The sequence below is a fragment of the Schistocerca piceifrons genome, chromosome 2, assembly GCF_021461385.2.
Source record: "Schistocerca piceifrons isolate TAMUIC-IGC-003096 chromosome 2, iqSchPice1.1, whole genome shotgun sequence".
NCBI classification, from domain to species: Eukaryota; Metazoa; Arthropoda; class Insecta; order Orthoptera; family Acrididae; genus Schistocerca; species Schistocerca piceifrons.
The window spans coordinates 42,879,658-42,898,541 of NC_060139.1; the positions used below are offsets into that span (position 1 = coordinate 42,879,658).

The 18,884-nt window shown below is 37.7% G+C and overlaps 1 protein-coding gene across 1 annotated transcript in view; it reads left to right on the forward strand.

Moving 5' to 3' along the window:
* The first annotated feature begins 337 nt into the window (after positions 1-337).
* The window catches only part of LOC124775134 (serine protease snake-like), a 284,183-nt gene continuing 265,636 nt past the window's right edge, over positions 338-18,884 (forward strand). The window contains exons 1-2 of the mRNA XM_047249974.1: positions 338-392; positions 3,329-3,521. Of these exons, the coding sequence (XP_047105930.1) occupies positions 338-392; positions 3,329-3,521 (248 nt within the window). The remainder of the gene's footprint in view (positions 393-3,328; positions 3,522-18,884) is intronic.

The window sequence follows — 18,884 nt, forward strand, 5'->3', positions numbered from 1 at the left end:
TCTGTCCCGGGCTCACCTGTGCTACTTCCGAACTGTCAATCCTAAAGTACCCGTAATTCAGAATGCACTGTAGCTGTTACTGTGTTAACACTCCTGTTAAGCTACTGTGTCCTTCAAAGTCATTGTCTCAACAAACAAAACAACAACAGTCCAGATTACGTGAAAACGATTTCACTGAGATAAAAAATGTCGCTGTTGTTACGTTACAGAAAATTACTATTTAGGTAGTCTGTAACAATTGGCGTCCATGTATCTCAGATCATTCTTTATTATTGCCCATTTATGGCAACCAGATATTTTAAAACAATTGTTGATGAATAGAGTCAGCATTTGTAACATGCCACTTGCAAGGAAACATGAAATCAAGCTGAAAAGATGGAACTCCAATCATGGTACAGTGCAACTGTTATCCTTGGGAGTGCCTCCATCTTGGCCAGAGAAAGGCTTGGTTGCATTTGCGCAATGACATCTCAGACACAGACATGTTTTAGAGGGCAGGAATTTTCACATCCATATCAGCATTTTAATAGTTCATTACGTTTTGAGAGAGGCAAATGAGAAATATTTATGTTATTTTGTTTTTATCAAACTAAAAATTTTTTGGATGTGGCGCACCCACAAGATTATGTATGCAGATGCCCAAGCCCAGGTGCACCCATGTGGTCAGCACACATGCAATCAACTGAAATGTTTATTCAGTTACTCATGGTTTCTTTGCAGTTGCCTTTCTTGTTCCTATGCTCTTCTTTCCAACTTCTGTGACCACATGTTTTGTAGATGTCCATTCCTCTTCAGCTGAACTCTCTATTGGGCTCTCCATTATCTTGGTGTCTATAGCCACAGAGGTATGAAAGCATGTGTCTACATACCTTAATACTTTCATATCTCACTTCTTTGCACATAGATTCTCCGTAACTAGTCTCTTGAACTTCAGCCTCTTATCATTATTAATAAATAGTGATCAGGATTTGTATCTGTCCTGGGTATGCCTCACAATCCAGTAGCTTATTTTGATATCTTTGCCTGACCAAGACACATTCTATGTGGAATCTTTCTGTCTCTCCTGGCCTTTTCCCGAGTATTCACTGTCACAAGCTAAAAATGTGTGGCAGAATTCAATTAGCTTTTATCCTCTCTTGTTTCTACTGCCAAGCCTATATTCTCCTATAATCCTTCCTTCTACTCCTTCCCCTACAGCTGCTTTCTACTCTCCCATGACTATTAGATTTTTATCACCATTTACATGCTGAATTACCCATTCTTTACCTTCATACTCATTTTATATCCCTTCATCGTCCGCTTGCAAAATCAGTATATATACATGAACTATTGTTGTTGGTGTAAGTTTACGTCGATTCTGATAACAACCACCCTGTCACTGAACAGTGAACGATAACCCACCCCTGGCCTACCTTCCTATTCATAATGAATTCCGCTTCCATTATACAATTTTCTGATGCTGTTAATATTGTCCTGTACTCATCTGATGTAAAATCCTTCTCTTCTTCGATTTCACTTCACAAACCCCACCATATCTAGATTGAGCCAGACTTTTTCTTTTTTTTTTTTTTAAGCAAGCAAGGTGGCGCAGTGTTTAGCACACTGGACTCACATTCGGGAGGAACACGGTTCAATCCTGTGTCCAGCCATCCTGATTTAGGCTTTTCGTGATTTCCCTAAATCACTCCAGCTAAATGCCAGGATGTTTCCTTCGAAAGGGCACGGCCTACTTCCTTCCCCATCCTTCCGTAATCCGATTAGATCGATGACCTTGTTGTTTGGTCTCCTCCCCCAAACAACCCAACCCAGATTTCTTTGCTTCCTTAGCTTCCCTACCATTTAAAACTTCTGACATGCTGACGTTCCAAGCTCGAGCTCTTAGATTGTTATCAAATTGTTGCTTATTCCCTGTTTTTCTCAAGGTCAACTCCCTCATGGCATTCCCACTCCCCCCTCCAAAGATCCAAATGGAGGACTCATCCAGAATCTTTTTCCAATGGAGAGAGAATAAATACATTTAATTATTTATTTGCTGGCCTCTTGTCCTGTGGGTACACATTGTGTATCTTTAATGCACCAGTTTCCATTGCCTTCTGCATCCTCATGCATTTGATCAAAGCTGTTTCTTCTGCCTTTTAGGTGCAGTTTCCTATCCCAAGGTTTAAAGAGTCACTGAACCTGTCTCCATATCGATCCTCTTTGACAAGGCTTTTCACAGGTTAGGGGTGACTTCTTATTCTGGAAGCCTGTGGCTACCATTTCTGATGATTTTGTTCAAAATTTAAGCAATTTTGTGGTTTGAAAGTGGGACTAAGGATGTTTTGATAGTCAGTCAAAGACATTACCCCTAGACCACAGGTATCTCTTCAAACCAACAGCTTATTTCATGGAATCAATAAAGTCATTTACTTTTGTCCAAAAAGGTATCTAGTTTCAGTAACTTGCAGGTAGCCATAAGAAGCTTAACTACTAATAAATTGCAGTTTAACAGGTGTCTAAAGGATTTGTTGGCGGCCAACTGCTTTTGATTCATTGGTGAATTTCTTAGTAGATAAAACTGATGTGTATATGTTACTAATAATTTCAAATAAGGCTTGTATTACATCAGTTGGAGGCATCTTGCAGTTCAGATAACAGTCGCAATAGAACAAGCAAGAGCCCACTTCATTGTACAACATACATATTTAGTTTACTTTCATACAAGTACTAAACTATCTCCATACACCAGCAGATGTGATAGTCATATGGTTTGTGTGTGTTGTAACTGATGCAGTGAGTGTTAAAATATACACAGCATAAATTGACAGTGCACTGGATACTCTAACCTGTTGCTGATTTCCAGAATATGACAGAGAACTGTGTGGTTGCTATCAAAGTTTCATATTAATGTAGTTGAAAATATGTCAAAGCGCTTCCAAAACTGTTAAGAAATTGTGGCATGTTGTAGTTACCAGTGATTGCTTGTATCAATTACATAAGTGGTTTCTACCCTATGTATCATGTCGCTATTGCAAGGGAACATTGTTTGATGATCTCCATTGAAATTGGTTCCACAGCCTTGTTGAATTATTTATGATTTACTATTGCATGAAACTGTCACATTCTTCATTATTTTTCATGCAACTGCACAACTTTTAATCTTAGCCCTTAATCAAATGTATTACCAAAACATTTGTTGATGGCACATAGTCATAATCAAATTCATATCCCTAGCATCATTAGTAAAGGTCAATTGTAAAATGAACAGGGAAAAAGGACAACTGCAGGTTGCTTTAGATCATTTAAAGGAGCATTGTTAGTTCAGTTACAACTATTTTTATTGTTACAGAAGATGAACTCTGCCAGCCAAAGAATGGAGGCTCTGGGAAGTGCCTGCATATCAGTTTATGCATATCAGCTATCCGCAAGGTGTACCAAGGTATTATGCCAGACATATGTGGCTTCCAAGGCAGGGTAGCCATAGTGTGTTGTGAAGATTCTGCTGTCTCTAAACAACTAATCACAGAAGATCAACCATCCAGGTAGAAAACCTTAACTTCTAACTGTTTTTACATGTTGTATCTCACTGTTGTTAAAACATTGGATTCTAGTAAATAGTAGTGTAACTGAGTGACAGCTGACACATTTAATTACATCACGCACAACACTCTTGGTGGATGTGATTATCTTGCATTAAAATTTTATCATGGCTGCAGGAAGATACAATTGTACTAACTGTTCCTCAACAGTGGTGACAGGTTGTAATGAGTACTGTAAGCATGATTGACACACAAGTGCCATACATCAAAAAGGCAGCTCTGACTAAATATTGATACAACATGATGGTTAGGTATCTCTTGTACCATAATTTTCACATTGCAGCATACTTACTGTCTATTGTGAATATAAATGCTTTCTCAGAGTACAAAATCACCAAGTCTACATTATTTCTCATTAAATCTTCATTGATTGAGAAGACCCTTAGGTAGGAGTAGGAACTAGACATGTGCAGCATATTTAAGCTGATATTAGAAATTCTAGGAATTTTCAGAGTGTTCGGAAGAAGAAAGTGCTCCTGTTAGACAGTAGGCGTGACTGAAGTTCAGGTCGTCAGATGCAGGAAAGCTTAAGAGCAGTATACAAGGTCACCAGCGTTTTCAAATGATATTCGGGAGTAAGTCAAGTGATAGAGGACTTAGAGTTTTTACATAAGGATTTTTTGAAGGAAGACCATATGTTGACAGTGAGTGGGCTGGAAAATCAAACAATACAAATACTGTGTCGTAAAGGAAAAGCAATCATTCGGAAAGTAACATGGAACGTTTTGCAGACTAAACAATCTATCATCAATACAAACATTCAATGAAAAATAACACACAACAATTGGAAATTGAGCTCCAATCTTTGAACTGCACAGTAGTTAGTGAGTTTGTGTCACTGAGCACTGGCATAAAGACACAGAAATATAACATGTAGTGTAATCATTCTAAGAAAAGACAGACTTACTGTAGGACTATTTAAAAGGATGGAAGACCATGCATTTATGTCAGAAAAAGAAAACCAAATCAAGGCGTACTGTAAGTGGAGACTGAAAATATCAGCTGGGGAATTAAAACGGCTTAATATCACCAAGAAATTAATGGCGGCAAATAGTAATGGTAAAGTTCTTAGCTTACGTAAAAACCTGTGTTTTGACGGAGAAAAGTGTAAAAAAGGTGGAAAAGGTACTGAAAACCGGAATCACGTGCAAGGAATGTAATAACTCGTATCATTTTCGATGTGCAAAAGTGGAATCATCTGTGAAAGAAAATAATGAATTTATAACATGCTGGAACTGTAGTCAGTGCTGCGTTAAGAACTCAGATAACAATCATAAAGCAAAAATTTGTGACTGCAGGTGTGAGTTATCTGGACTAGTCGGCGATATGGTAAGTGAAATCCAGAGCCTAAATGCTGAAGATATTCTCTTAAATAAGAAAGTGTGTGAATTTGAACAACAGCGCCTGATGAACGAATGTAGGCCTAAACTAAAAACCAAGGAAAGCTTTCCCGCCGTCATTACTCAAAACAGGTTTCAAATTCTCGATGAAATAGTGGAACAAGAACGAGTTCAGTCCGTGCAAACCAGAAGTAATCCTTCAAACTAAAAAAGAAAAAAAAACTGTCAGTGTTAAGTTCAGAAAACACAAAATCCCAAACTCGTGTGCAAAACGTGAAACTGAACGTAAATAAACCGTCCAAGGAAATGGAATCTGTGAAAGTATATGCAAGAAATCGTCCCTACTAGAGAAAAACAGAAGAAACGATGACAATCAGAAACACAAGCAGGACCGTATTCTATTACATGGAAGCAGCCATGGACGTGAAATAGCACAAAACATCGCAAATATGCAAGACAACTTTGCAGCTGTAGGTCACATCCAGCCTAAAGCCCCTCTTTCTGCTGTGGTGAAGTCGTGCATGCCGGACTGTGACTACTTCTTATCCAACGACTGTGTCGTTATTATGGGAGGTTCATATGATGTAGCAAGAAATCAAGCAAATGATGCAAATAGACATATGAAAATGGTACTGGGTAAGTTAAATAGCACTAAAACATTTGTTGTCAACATTCCACAGAGGCATGATCTTATGAAACACTCAATTGTGAACTGGGAAGTTCATAAAACAAATGATAATATTAAAGCTGTATGTAGTAAATTTCAGAATGTGTCTCTAGTAAATGTCAGCTATCTAGAAAGGGAGCTGCACACATCTCATGGTTTGCACATGAAGAAAAGAGGCAAAAAGATTGTTAGTAGCAAAATTATTGAGGAAGTCAGGCGACATTGTTCACAAAGTGATGAAAAGAAGTCCATTGCCCTGGGGTGGTACAACCCACCTCAACAAAATCTGCGATAACACCAGCCACCGCCGGCAAGGCATGGAAACTTGTAAAGCTGGCTGGCCTCATTGCTAGTCCAAAATTATCCTCTAAGGTCCAGCAGGTAAAACTCAGCCCTAAAATCATACACCAGAATCTTGGTAGCCTTAGAAATAAGCATAACGATCTAGATGTAATTTCACTGATTGACAAACCCGATATATTAGTTGTAACTGAACACTGGTACAATGAAGCTCTGATTAGCATTAGTCAACCACTGTGTATGAAATTCTGCACAGCCTTCAGTAGAAAAGAAAACACTGGGGGAGGTGTAGCAATTTTCACTGTAAATGAAAGTAGTTTTGATGTTATTAATGTGAGTGCCTTCTGCTTGCTGCAAGAAACGTAAAACGGGGTAGAGATAATATAACAGTTATTGGTGTTTACAGGCCACCTGCAGCAAATATAGATACCTTTTTTGTAAATATTGGTGACTTGTTTGTATATATAGACACAACATTTTCTGGGCCAAATGATCATGTAACTATTATAGTTACAGGGGATATAAATATAGATTTATTAACAAATGATGTCAGCACTAAAAAGTTACTTCGCCTGTGTGATGAATTTAACCTGACACCACTCTTTCGGGAACCCACTAGAGAAATTGGCAATAGTAAAACATGTCTTGATAACATAATAACAAACATGACCCACCTATCCCACAGTGCATCTGTCTTAAACCTAGCCATCTCAGATCACCATGCAGTACAGCTTAAATTGGAGCTCCATGAGGCCCCCACTGTCACCACAAAGCAACAGTTTGTCACTAAAAGAATGATGTATAATGACAACATAGATAGACTAAACTGTATGCTTGCACAAATAAAATGGTTTGAAAATAATAGCTTTTCATATGATAGCTTTGCTGCTGACTTCTATTACTGCTTTGATACCACATGCCCAGTTGTAATCACAAAAAAGAAACAAACAAAAAATATAAACAAAAATATTTGGGTAAATAGTAATGTCACTGAAGCGAGGGAACAATTAAAACTACTCCACAGTGCAATGCTGAATAATAGAGAGATTCCTGAGTTAAGGAAGCCTTCAAAATATATCAAGCACACTATAAGGACTTACTCACACAGACCAGAAGCAACCATGTTTCAAATAAGCTTCAAAACTAACACAACGTATCTGCTGGTATCTGGGCAGTCATAAACAGTTTTAGAACCAGCAATGACAAATCCTGTATGGGCTTTACTATTAACCACAATGGCATCCTCATAAAAGACCTACTGGAAATCGTAAATATTTTTAATGAATATTTTTCTTCTGTACGGCAAGCTATAAATGACAGACATAAAAACATGCACTACAGTTTTAAAGGTAATACATGTGCCCATATTATATATCTAGCCCCCACAAACTGTGCAGAAATAATGGACATTATTAGCTCTCTAAAACCCTCTAATTCAGCTGGGCATGATGGCCTAAATACTAATGTTTTAAAAGCCTGTAGCCAAAATTTCTCTGTACCTCTGTCTGTAGCAATCAACAATATAATATAATCAGACACCTTTCCAGACAGACTAAAAATAGCACAGGTAACACCCATTTTTAGAAATGTGACAACAACAAAACTGAAAATACAGGCCAGTCTCAATCCTTCCTGTCTTTTCCAAAATAATTGAGAAAGTTATATACAACAGGATTATAAACATTCTTAACAAACACAACCTTATGTTTGAAAATCAGAATGGATTCCTAAAAGGTAAATCATCTAGCATTGCAGCTGCTCAACTAATTGGAGAGGTGTTAGGGGGTATCAAAAGCAAGGAACAAGTGGCAGGTGTATACCTAGACCTGGAAAAGGCCTTTGATTGTGTGAATATTGACATCCTATTAGACAAGCTATGGAACATGGGAATTAGAAACGCTGCTTATGACCTAATAAAGTGTTATATGAGCAATAGAAAACAGTTTGTTCTACTTAAAATGGAAAGTGTTGTCTACAAATCGAAGATCACTTCCATAAAATATGGCGTGCCCCAGGGCTCAGTGTTGGGCCCCCTTCTGTTCTTGATCTATGTATATGATATTAAATATTGTACTATAAATTCCAAAATTGTTCTGTATGCTGATAACACGGCCAATGTGTTTAAAAAGGAATCTTGTAATGAACTAGATGCCAAGTGTAATAATGTGACAAAAGAAATTGTTCAGTTTTTTAATGAAAGCCACTTAAATGTAAGCACCGGTAAAACATGTTTGATGGAGTTTAACAAAAGTAGTTCGAATATTGAAATTAAATTATACATTGGGAACGAATTGGTAAAGAAAGAGTCTCGTGTAAAATTCCTTGGCGTAACAATCCAAAGCAACCTGAAATGCGACACACATATTGACTCCCCAGCAACTAAATTGTCAAAAAATATATTTGCAATCAGTACTATTAGCAAGTTCTGTAGAGACACTGTAGTCCTAAAGACTGCATTCCATGCTCTTTTCTCCTCTCACTTGAACTACGGTATTGAAATTTGGGGGGCAACAACGAAAGCTAACCTAGATAAGCTACTCATTCTTCAAAAAAGGGGTATGAGAATAATCTGTGGAGCAAAATATAGGGAATCCTGTCGCAACTTGTTTCCAAAAACAGAGGTGTTAACTGTTATAAACACATACATACTAAAAGGCATATTGCATGTGAAAAGACTGCACCCAAACACTTATTCAGATTTCCATCAGTACAATACTAGAAATAAAGAAAGATGTTACATTCGCGGCCACAGAACAGCACTTTACGAAAAGGGGCCTCAGTACGCAGGTCTAAAATTAGCTAATGCACTGGCTAGTGCAGTCATGGCTCTTCCTGCAATTAAACTGATACATCAGCTTAAGAAATCTTTAGTAAAACACCCTTTCTACACATTAGAAGAGTACCATATTTATATGAAGAAAAACAAATGCTTTGTGAAATTATGTGAATAGAAATCAGTAAACATCTTATTGTAATTTTGTTGTAAATTAATGATGTATTCAGAAGAATGTGTATTGTGTATTGTACAAATAACTTTAATCATTACTGTTTGTTTGTACATGTGCAGTGTACCATTCGATGTTGAATAAAGCTATTGTTATTATAATTATAATAATAATAATTATTATTATTATAAGTGTTCACAACTTTGAGTGCTGGTATGTAGCAAAATAAATACTTATATAGATAAATAATATAGTCTGACTGGGAATATTTACATCTAATAATGCAGAAATGTTAGCTCGATTCCTGGTTCCTCCTATAGAATAAGTTTTATTCGCTTAATGAAGCTGACACAGTAAATTAGAAGGGTCTCAGCAATAAAGACATATGCATGTGGATTGAGACAGGGATAACTTGGTACTCAAATGAGAAGTAATAAATGAAATAGAAGATTTGGTTGCTAGTATATAGCAAAGTAAATATATAAGTATCTGTTTATTATTTGGGTGACAACATACAACAAAATCAGATATAAATAAATAATATAGTATGACAGAGTTTGGTTACATCTAATAATGCAGAAATGCTATCTCGTTCCCCAGATCCTCCTATAGAATAGGTTTTAGTTGCTTAATAAAGCTGACATGGTAAATTAGAAGGGTCTCAGCAATAGAGACACATGCGTGTGGACAGAGGGAAGGATAGCTTGGTACTCTAATGAGAAGTAAATAATGAAATAGAAGATTCGGAGTGTTAGAGTCGAAGAAGAAAAGACGACAGTTCCCAAAGAGAGAAAGCCAGGACCCCCACTGTTCCAGTACTTCACTGTGGCACTGAAGGGAGGAAAGTGTTCGGCATTCCCTGTAGAACGGACGTAGCACAGCTTCACCTTCTATGAAGACATCGTTATTTGCGATAGATATATATTTATCTTGTTTTTTTTTCCTTTTTACCGTCTGTTCATATATCATTGATGTTGTAGCGCATTTTTCGTTTGTCCTGTGATATAGAGATAAAACTTGTTTTCTAGATGTAATATGTAACTGGAAATTATTTCTTTTTTTGTAAGCAGATAAATATGTGTAGAGTTTATTGATTGTGGAAAGCTTTAATTTTTTTTTGCTTATCGTTTACTGTGATAAGTTTGGTAGAAAATATTTGTGTAAAGATATATGTAATTTACTTTGATGTTGTATAAACTGTGGGCGAGAGTATTGAGAGAGAGCAATATCGATAGTCGATCCAACAATGCGGGTGTGTGTTGTTGGGTAGCTCTAGCTAGAGAGGCGGACACATGTTTTTCTGTGGGAGCTGTGACTTTTATGAGCTGGTGAAGATTGAGTTTAGTGGCAAGCGATGTACGTTTTTAATGACTGTTTTATACCAGGACTTGATATGATAATAGTGAGCCTAGAAACTGGGCGAAGTAAATACTGAGACTGTGCCGTGAGACGAAGTAACTATGACAATGCAACCGAGAATGGACGGTATTGTAGCTCTGTGTCTGTGAATTGAACTGCGCTTGTATTTTGACTGTGTTTTCGTACACACAAGTACTGTGAACTTACGTATTTATTTGCGTTTCGATGAACTATCGGACGCCTATAATCAGTAACAGTTGTTCTGAATTTATGCGAACCGTCTATTGTGTGTGAGTACATTCCCGACCAAGACGGTTTTTCGGGATCGTGGCACTCATAATTCGAATTGACGTTCTACAGAATTCGCGGTCGGCAAGTTTTATAAACTGTGTGTGGCATAAGTAAACTTAAATTGTGTGCGCCAGAAACATAAAAACTGTGCACATATGGTCATCTGTAACAATTACATCGACCAGCCTGTTGCATGCAAAACGCCACTGTAATCAGATTTGCAGCTTAATGAATACCACCGCCCGCCCGATTACGAGGAAAATTCATCAGCTGCAATCACACGACCGTAGAAGCAGAGCTCAGCGTTTCACCAGGACCAGCCAGCTGCCGTCGATATCACAACACACAAGATAAGATTTAAAAGCAGCGCTCTCATCTCAAAGACTCAAAATTGTTGCAAAAAATTTTAATTTGTAATTTCTTTTCCTTTTGGCTGATATTCACATAACGTTTGTCTTCTTTAGAATAAAAGTGTTCTCCACGAAGTGGTGTGTTCTATGTAGACATTGTTGACTTTAATTAGCAGTAGCCGTTTCCCTTTTAATTATTTCCATTTTTTTAATCAGCTGCCGCTACATGTATATTTTTTATAACTTTTCGTGTGCTGTAATAGTTACCAGAAGTATTGTAATGTTTTGGTACTTGGACAAGGGCGCCCGCCATTAATTTCTTAAACGTCGACCAATGACAGTGAAGTTCGCTTGCTATTGGCACAGTCTAACATAACGGTCGCGACACACTGTATTGTAATGTTTTGCTACTTGGACAAGGGCGCCCGCCATTAATTTCTTAAACGTCGACCATTGACAGTGAAGTTCGCTTGCTATTGGCACAGTCTAACATAACGGTCGCGACACTCTGCTATAAAAGTTGTTATCGTTTGACAGATGGAGCGACACTAGCGCTCCAGGCGGCAGGTAAGGTGAACGTCAGACGCGTCGTAAGCATAATGTTTGTTTGCATCCATTTCCTACGTAATTTCCGAATTATTCGAGTTATTTTCTTGCCTCCAAGAGTTTGTGTAGTATCAGAAGGCATCTACGTTTCTAAAAATGATTCTAAAATATGTGCAAGTATGGACAAAAACCATGAATAGAGTGGCAGGATACACAATACATTTGTGAAGAAACACTTGTGAAATTGGGCAGAATTACAGCTTACCACGTTGATATCAAAAGAATATAAACACGCAGATTCACATGTAGGAAGCACAGACATGTACCTCTACATGCAAAAGCGATCGACAGCTCGTTTATCGTTCTGTAGGCCTACTGTGTTTGTCATTGTCGCCTGTTGCCACAAGTGCGACCTTCATCTTTATATTATTCAAAGTGGGACAGGCAACTGCCAAATAGTGGGAGACATATGCTGAAAACATAATGAGCTGATTACATTACATTTCACGAAAAACCAAATATTTGAATAATTTTCAAACAATCTGTCTGTAGGCACTTTCCTTGTCCCATAATAGTTTTGCTTCTGCACATTCTGACACTTCACATGCTTTTGTAAGACACGAACAGCTGCACTTAATTTAACCACTTCATCGTCAAAGCAGGTCTGTGTTGATGATTCACACGAATCTGGCACTGATACATGGAGAGTTGAACTGGCTGCTTCAGTGTCATAGGACTGTTTGACAGCTTTAGATTAACTGTCGAATCTTTGTGGCAGTTTCTTTTTCATCGTCAGTTGAGGGGGCTTATTTGGAATGTCAAACAGTGTGGGTACTGCATTCCAAACGAGTTTGTTATTGTCTGCGTTCATGAACTGGTTTTGTTCGAAATGTAGCGAACAAAACCTAATATTATTATACAGGTAAACTGGGTCTTTTTTCATAAGGTCTTCTCGTCTGCTATTAACTAGCCATTTCTGCTCCTAAAATTTTTTTTTCCTTATTGAGTTTCGATTCCCCCTAAAGGGGGCTGCTCCTAAAACGACACATTCATCATTTATACACATATAGTTTGCAAGTGAATCCTGACAATACAGTTTAGTAACATGATGGTATATATCTCCCAGGATCCTTAGGAAACCTAAAAAATGGCAGCTGTGGTGTCTTCTTCCTGTTGTTGCTGCAATTTATTGCGCTACAAACGCTCCCGATGGTAAATACCATTGTATAAATCAAAATAAACAATGACTATTCGCTTTCACGATCGCGCCGAACTCACAGTTCAACCTACCGGCCGCCTGGGGCGCTGCTGGCGCTGTAGGCAACAAAATAGAGGCAAAGTGTCGCGACTGTTATGTTAAGCCCGGTCCACATGCAACGATCTGTCTGCACAGACATCGGCGCAGATGTCTGTACATGCAAAAGATCGCTGCAAATGTGGTGTGTTCACACGACACAAACCCCAGTCTACTACTCGCCCACCATCTGTCGGTGCAGAAAGGAAGTATCAGTGGCAAGCGACTATGCTCCCCATAAACGTCAAAAATTTAATTAAGTTATTTTGAAATATAGAAATGGAGGAAGTTCTGTTGTGGTCTGTGTTCGCAACTTGCGTTGCAAAAAACATTCAGACCAACCGTAGGAAACAGAGAAAGCGGTCACAATGGTGTAGACAGTGGCTGCTAAAGCGAAAGCAGTTTTCTCACGTAAATTTACTGCGAGAGCTGCAGGGCGAACCTAACGACTGGCGAAATTATTTGTGGATGGATGTCAAAACTTATAATTATCTCTTAAACCTTGTAACCCCTCATATTATGAGAAAAAATACTTGTATGAGAAGGGCAATTTCTCCTCATGAACAGTCCGCCCCAGTAGCTGAGTGGTCAGCGTGACAGACTGTCAATCCTAAGGGCCCGGGTTCGATTCGCGGCTGGGTCGGAGATTTTCTCCGCTCAGGGACTGGGTGTTGTGTTGTCCTAATCATCATCATTTCATCCCCATCGACGCGCAGGTCGCCGAAGTGGTGTCAAATCGAAAGACCTGCACCAGGCGAATGGTCTACCCGACGGGAGGCCCTAGCCACACGACATTTCCTCATGAACGGCTGGCGGTAACATTAAGATTCCTAGCGACAGGATAGAGCTACAAGGATTTGGAATTTTCAACTGCAACATCGAAACAAGCGTTGAGTGAAATAATACCCAACACATGTGAAGCTGTTTACGCTGTCCTGAAGGATGAGTTCATGAAGGCAAGTCAAGTAAATTAAGTCTGTCAAGTTACAGATAATATTTTTGGTGTTGTAGACGTGTTTGAAACACAATAGGCCTATATTATTAGAGATTATATAGCTACATGACCAATGAGCTACGGTTTACTTTGTTACTGAGTAGGCATTTTCAGTTCGCTACTGTGTAGAAGCAACCTGTTACAAATTTTTGTTCCAGGATACAAAACTCCATTCTGAATTCTAGACAGAGATTCGTTATCTGCCTGAAAAGTTTTACTTGTAGCACTGTGGTTGTGAATGCTATGGTTAATATAGTTATACTATTGCTTTACATTACCCCATGTTCCATTTCTTCGCACATTGACACTCCAATTTCATCTTCAATTGTACTCCTGCTTGGTCTTGGCGTTTCTTGATCACTAAGAAAGCCAAGCAGATCAAAATACCATAACGTTGGCTGGTATACTTGACCCACTCCTACACCAGATCTTCTAGATTTCTGAACTTTTGATAACTCTTTTAGGTAAACAGTTCGCAACGAATTTATTTTTTTTATTACTGTTTCTCTGTTTGCTGAGGTGTCAACTGCCCGCAATTTTTCAATTGGAGCATTGTATGCTGCTGTCTTTTTGTCTCGGTCCCTATATTCTTTACTTTTAATTTTCCACAAACATGTGTAGTTTCTATATATTTCAATGTATTCAGTTACAAACTCTCTAGAACACTGACGAGTATCAGCCATTGTAATGCCCTGTGCGCACAAATACAAACACTAGACAGCACAAACAGCTGTTTCGCGCCAGATTTGCGGCGATCTCCTGTCTACACGCTCCAACTTGTCTGCGCAGGTGTGGTTTGAACCCACAGATTTGAGAGATTTCGCTCAAACCTCCAACTTCCAGGTTTGCACACACCTCAGGTTGGTGCAAATCTTCTGCCCACAAGCAACAACCTGTCTGCGCAGATGTGATATGCGCAGACAGATCGTTGCGTGTGGACGGGCCTTTAGACTGTGGTATTGGTGCTAAAATTCTATAGTGGGTAATTCAAAGGTGGGTAGCTGTCAAACCACACGGGTTGTGATTACTTTGAATGAGAGTCGTACAGAATTGTAGGTTCATCACTCAACTTTTGTATTCTTTTGTTTATAGATTTAGAAGCAATTTTTTTTTTTTTTTTTGTCAATGTTATTAAATCTTATTTGATATGGTTATTCTATGCTAAACTGGGATAAATGCACGGTCAGATATTGTGTTGGGAAGTAAAATTTGGAGAAACGTCTATTTAGATACGACTTGATTTTGACTGCATTAGTTAACATGGTACTTTTCGGGTATTTTGGCGATACTTAGTGACAGGGTAGAATTGCAGTCGTCACACTTCTCAAACCCCCGAAAATTAACCCCAACACTCCGTATTGATTGATCAATGAAGGGTGAACAAATAGGATTCTGCTGGACAGAGTAAATGACAAATACAATGCTGTATTGGTTAACCAAGTAATAAATGCTAGATCCTACCAGCTGACTTATAAGCAGTCCCTCTAGTATCTGGGTTTAATCAAACATAATCAATTACATAAACATAAAATCTTGAAACCTGTGACATATACATGAAAATTACTGAAGCAAAGTACAGAATTATGTGTTCCTCTGATATCTGCTGCTGCTCAAATATAAATATAACAATATAGAATTAATGCAGCCAAATGCATCGAATACAGCATATCTTGCATAAAAAAAGTCAACTGCCTCATAGGGCAGATCATCCAAGTGTTACAATGTTCACATTATGTGAAGTGCTTTCATATGCATCAATTTATTAGCGAAACAGCACAGAGTCAAGCGTGATAATGACAAAAGAAATTTTTGTTACATTTTCAAAATTAAACAAGAGGCAGGTCTGAGATATAAATATAAGTTTTACATTAAATTCAAGGATATATTTCATGTGTTTTGCTGTTAATAATGACTGGGGTAGGCTGTATGCCACAAGAAAGTGGTTTACCACAAATACATTGAATAATTACTGAGAATTACGTTACATGTGACAGCACATCAAAGTATACGTCAATACATTTGTAGTTCTAATTTTTTGCCTGTAACTTGTAAATTAATTATAGTAAGTGCATTTCTTTTGAAAGGAATAGAGCACTGATAATAAGTGATTACTGAGAACCTGATGATACATCAGTTCTGAATGAAAATGAGGTATCTGAAAGTATTCCAGAAAAAGCCATAAATACTTTAGAAAAACTCGAATCTTGGTTCTCTCAAAATGGATTAAAACTAAATGTAACTAAAACTAAAATGATGCAATTTGAAGCTAAATCAATACAAAGGACTGAAATAAAGATAACTTGCAACGATCAGGATATCAGAGAAGCAAACCATGGGAAGTTCTAAGGCCTAAAACTTGACAAAAATTAAAATTGGAAGGTACACATTGAGTACTTAGCAAATAAACTGAACAGCTTAGCATTTGCAATCTTTATTTTGTCAGGTACCACAAATGTGGATACCAGAAAGATGGTTTATCACTGCTACTTTGAGTCAGTTATTTGTTGTGGCATAATCTTCTGGGGAAATTCAGCAAATGCCACTAGGCTTCTAGTATTACAAAAGAAAGTAATTAGAAACGTGTGTTGCAAAAAACGGGTAACCTGTTAACCACTGTTTAAAAATTTAAAACTACTATCTATCCCCTCACTTTACATATATGAGGTGGTGGTGTTCCTATATAAAAATAAACATATACTAGACACTTTCTGTTTCAACCACAACTACAGCACTCACCACAGAGATAACTTCAAACTTCCAACACATCTTTATGCCCAAACGTCAGAGTATATGGGGTTAAAAATTTTCAATAAAATAAAAGGCAGTAATATTTTTAAGATGGAACTTGGTTCACTGAAGAGCACACTGTAGCACAAGCTTCATCTGCTTGGCACAAGGACACAGGTAAATTGGTTTCATATTTTCTATTTTACATAGCTGTTTTAAATGGTTCTGAAATGCTTTATTTATTCAGACAGAAGGTTTCAATTAGCGCAACTTTTAATAATTTTGATGCGCATGTGTATGTATCCATGGATTTTAATGTACGCGAGTGTCTCCCGCATACCACAAGTGCCCTGTCTCGGTGAAACTGTTTGCCCTAGGGCTTTTACACCCTCTTCACGCTAGTTCATAGGCGAAGTACTGATGCTAAGCTGTGTTTGCATCGACCCTATTGCCAGAATTATGTTGTATAAATGGAGATGCTGTTTTAACTACTGACGATGCGTTTGGCACAATTGTTTTACGAATCTCCATTGCAGGATATGATTTTAGTAAGTGACTAAAAGTTTTTGCGCCTGTAATACCCTGGTAAATTCTACAGTTACTTAAGCTATAATGTTTTTTCTTTCTCAGTTCCTATGCTAAGTTTTTGCTAATGAAGGTGTCTTCCTGTTCAGGTGTATTTTACTCCTGATGAAGGTATATTTAGATATACTGAAACCTTGGTCAAGAATTTGAATAAATCTGTATCCTGCAACTGTTTTGGCTGGCATCATTTACCATGAAGAATTTCAATAGTTGCTGTTTCAGCCATGTTTAAGATTTTGAAATGTACATCATTGTATTAAGTATAGGCAGAAAATATTACAAGCAGCAGCACGCACAGATAAACTCTCGTAAGTCTGAGAATACATTGACAATGAGTGATTAAGAGAAATTATACAGCATGTAACAGTATATCATTGTATTAAGTCTAGATAGACCAGATTAAATGGATGACTATCTCATGTATAGGTAGTTGTCAAGCAATTTACAATAAACAGTAATTGTTAGCCTTTCAGACATCTATTTTCATGGAAAAATTATTTCAGTTTTCAACTGTTGAAATGCACAAGGACATAACGACTGTACCACTTGTAGGACCAAACATCCTCATTTCTTTAAAAATCAAACTGAGACTCCAGAATAACTGTCAAAGGCACTTTGTTCTTGTAGCTTTAAAGTCATCATCCCAAATTTTTCAGCATCTTCTCGTAGATACTGAGAGCCACCATGGCAACATGCCACTGTAGTATCAGATTTACATTGGCAAATTAAGTACCAGCAGGTTACTTCCAGAATACATACTGCTCAACAACTAGTTGACAGATTTCTTGTTGGTCATCACCACATTAGACTTGATGTAGCAACATCAGATCAGACAGTGAATAAAATTGGGCACTGATAAGGTAAATTCCAACATAGGTTAAGGCATAGAGTAGAGTACTAGTGGTTAAATATGAATGGGTTAATACTAGGAGTAAAATGGTTAGTTCAGCCACTCTAACGGTAGGATAAATATATATTCCCTCATCAGATACGTATTAATGAATCCACTAGACTTCAATTGAAAGTAGATGTCGGCAAGAACCATAACTGTACCATGAATACAAATCCTCAATGTTTAGGTTTTTTTATGCTCCACAGACTGTCAGGATCAGTAAATAATGCCCTGAAATATCTGAAACTATCCTTTACAAATAGATTCAGGTACATGAATATGTCACTTACTTCACCAAAAGAAATAACTTCCACAATAAAATCTTTAAAAACAAAGCACTCTAGTGGTTACGACGAAATATCAACAAAGTTAATTAAGGCATGTTCTTTTGAGTTCAGTACAATTCTAAGTTACTTGTGTAACCAGTCAATTATAACTGGGACATTTCCTGACTGGCTAAAATATGCAGATGTTAAGCCTCTGTTCAAGAAAGGGGATAAAGAGATATCATCAAACTACAGACTGACTTCACTTTTGCCAGCATTCTCAAATATTTGAGGAAAAGTAATGTACAGGCAGCTTCTCAACCATCTGACCACAAATAACGTATTATCAAGAACACGGTTTGGATTTCTGAAGGGTTCTGATATCGAAAAGGCTATTTACACCTACAGTGAAAATGTACTTAATTCATTAAATAACAAGTTACAAGCAGTAGGTGTTTTCTGTGATTTGTCAAAGGCATTTGATTGTGTGAACCACAACATCCTTTTAAATAAATTAGAATTCTGTGGTGTCACGGGCAGTGCTGCAAAATGGTTCAAGTCATACCTCGCTAACAGGAAACAAAGGGTGTCAGTGCAAGGGACTAGTGAATTAAGTCATCATCAGAATGGGAAGAAATTACATGTGGTGTCCCACAAGGACCCATCTTAGAGCCATTGCTTTTTCTTGTGTGCATTCACGATCTCTCATCAGTTACACTGCCAGAAGCAGAGTTCGTTTTGTTTGCAGAT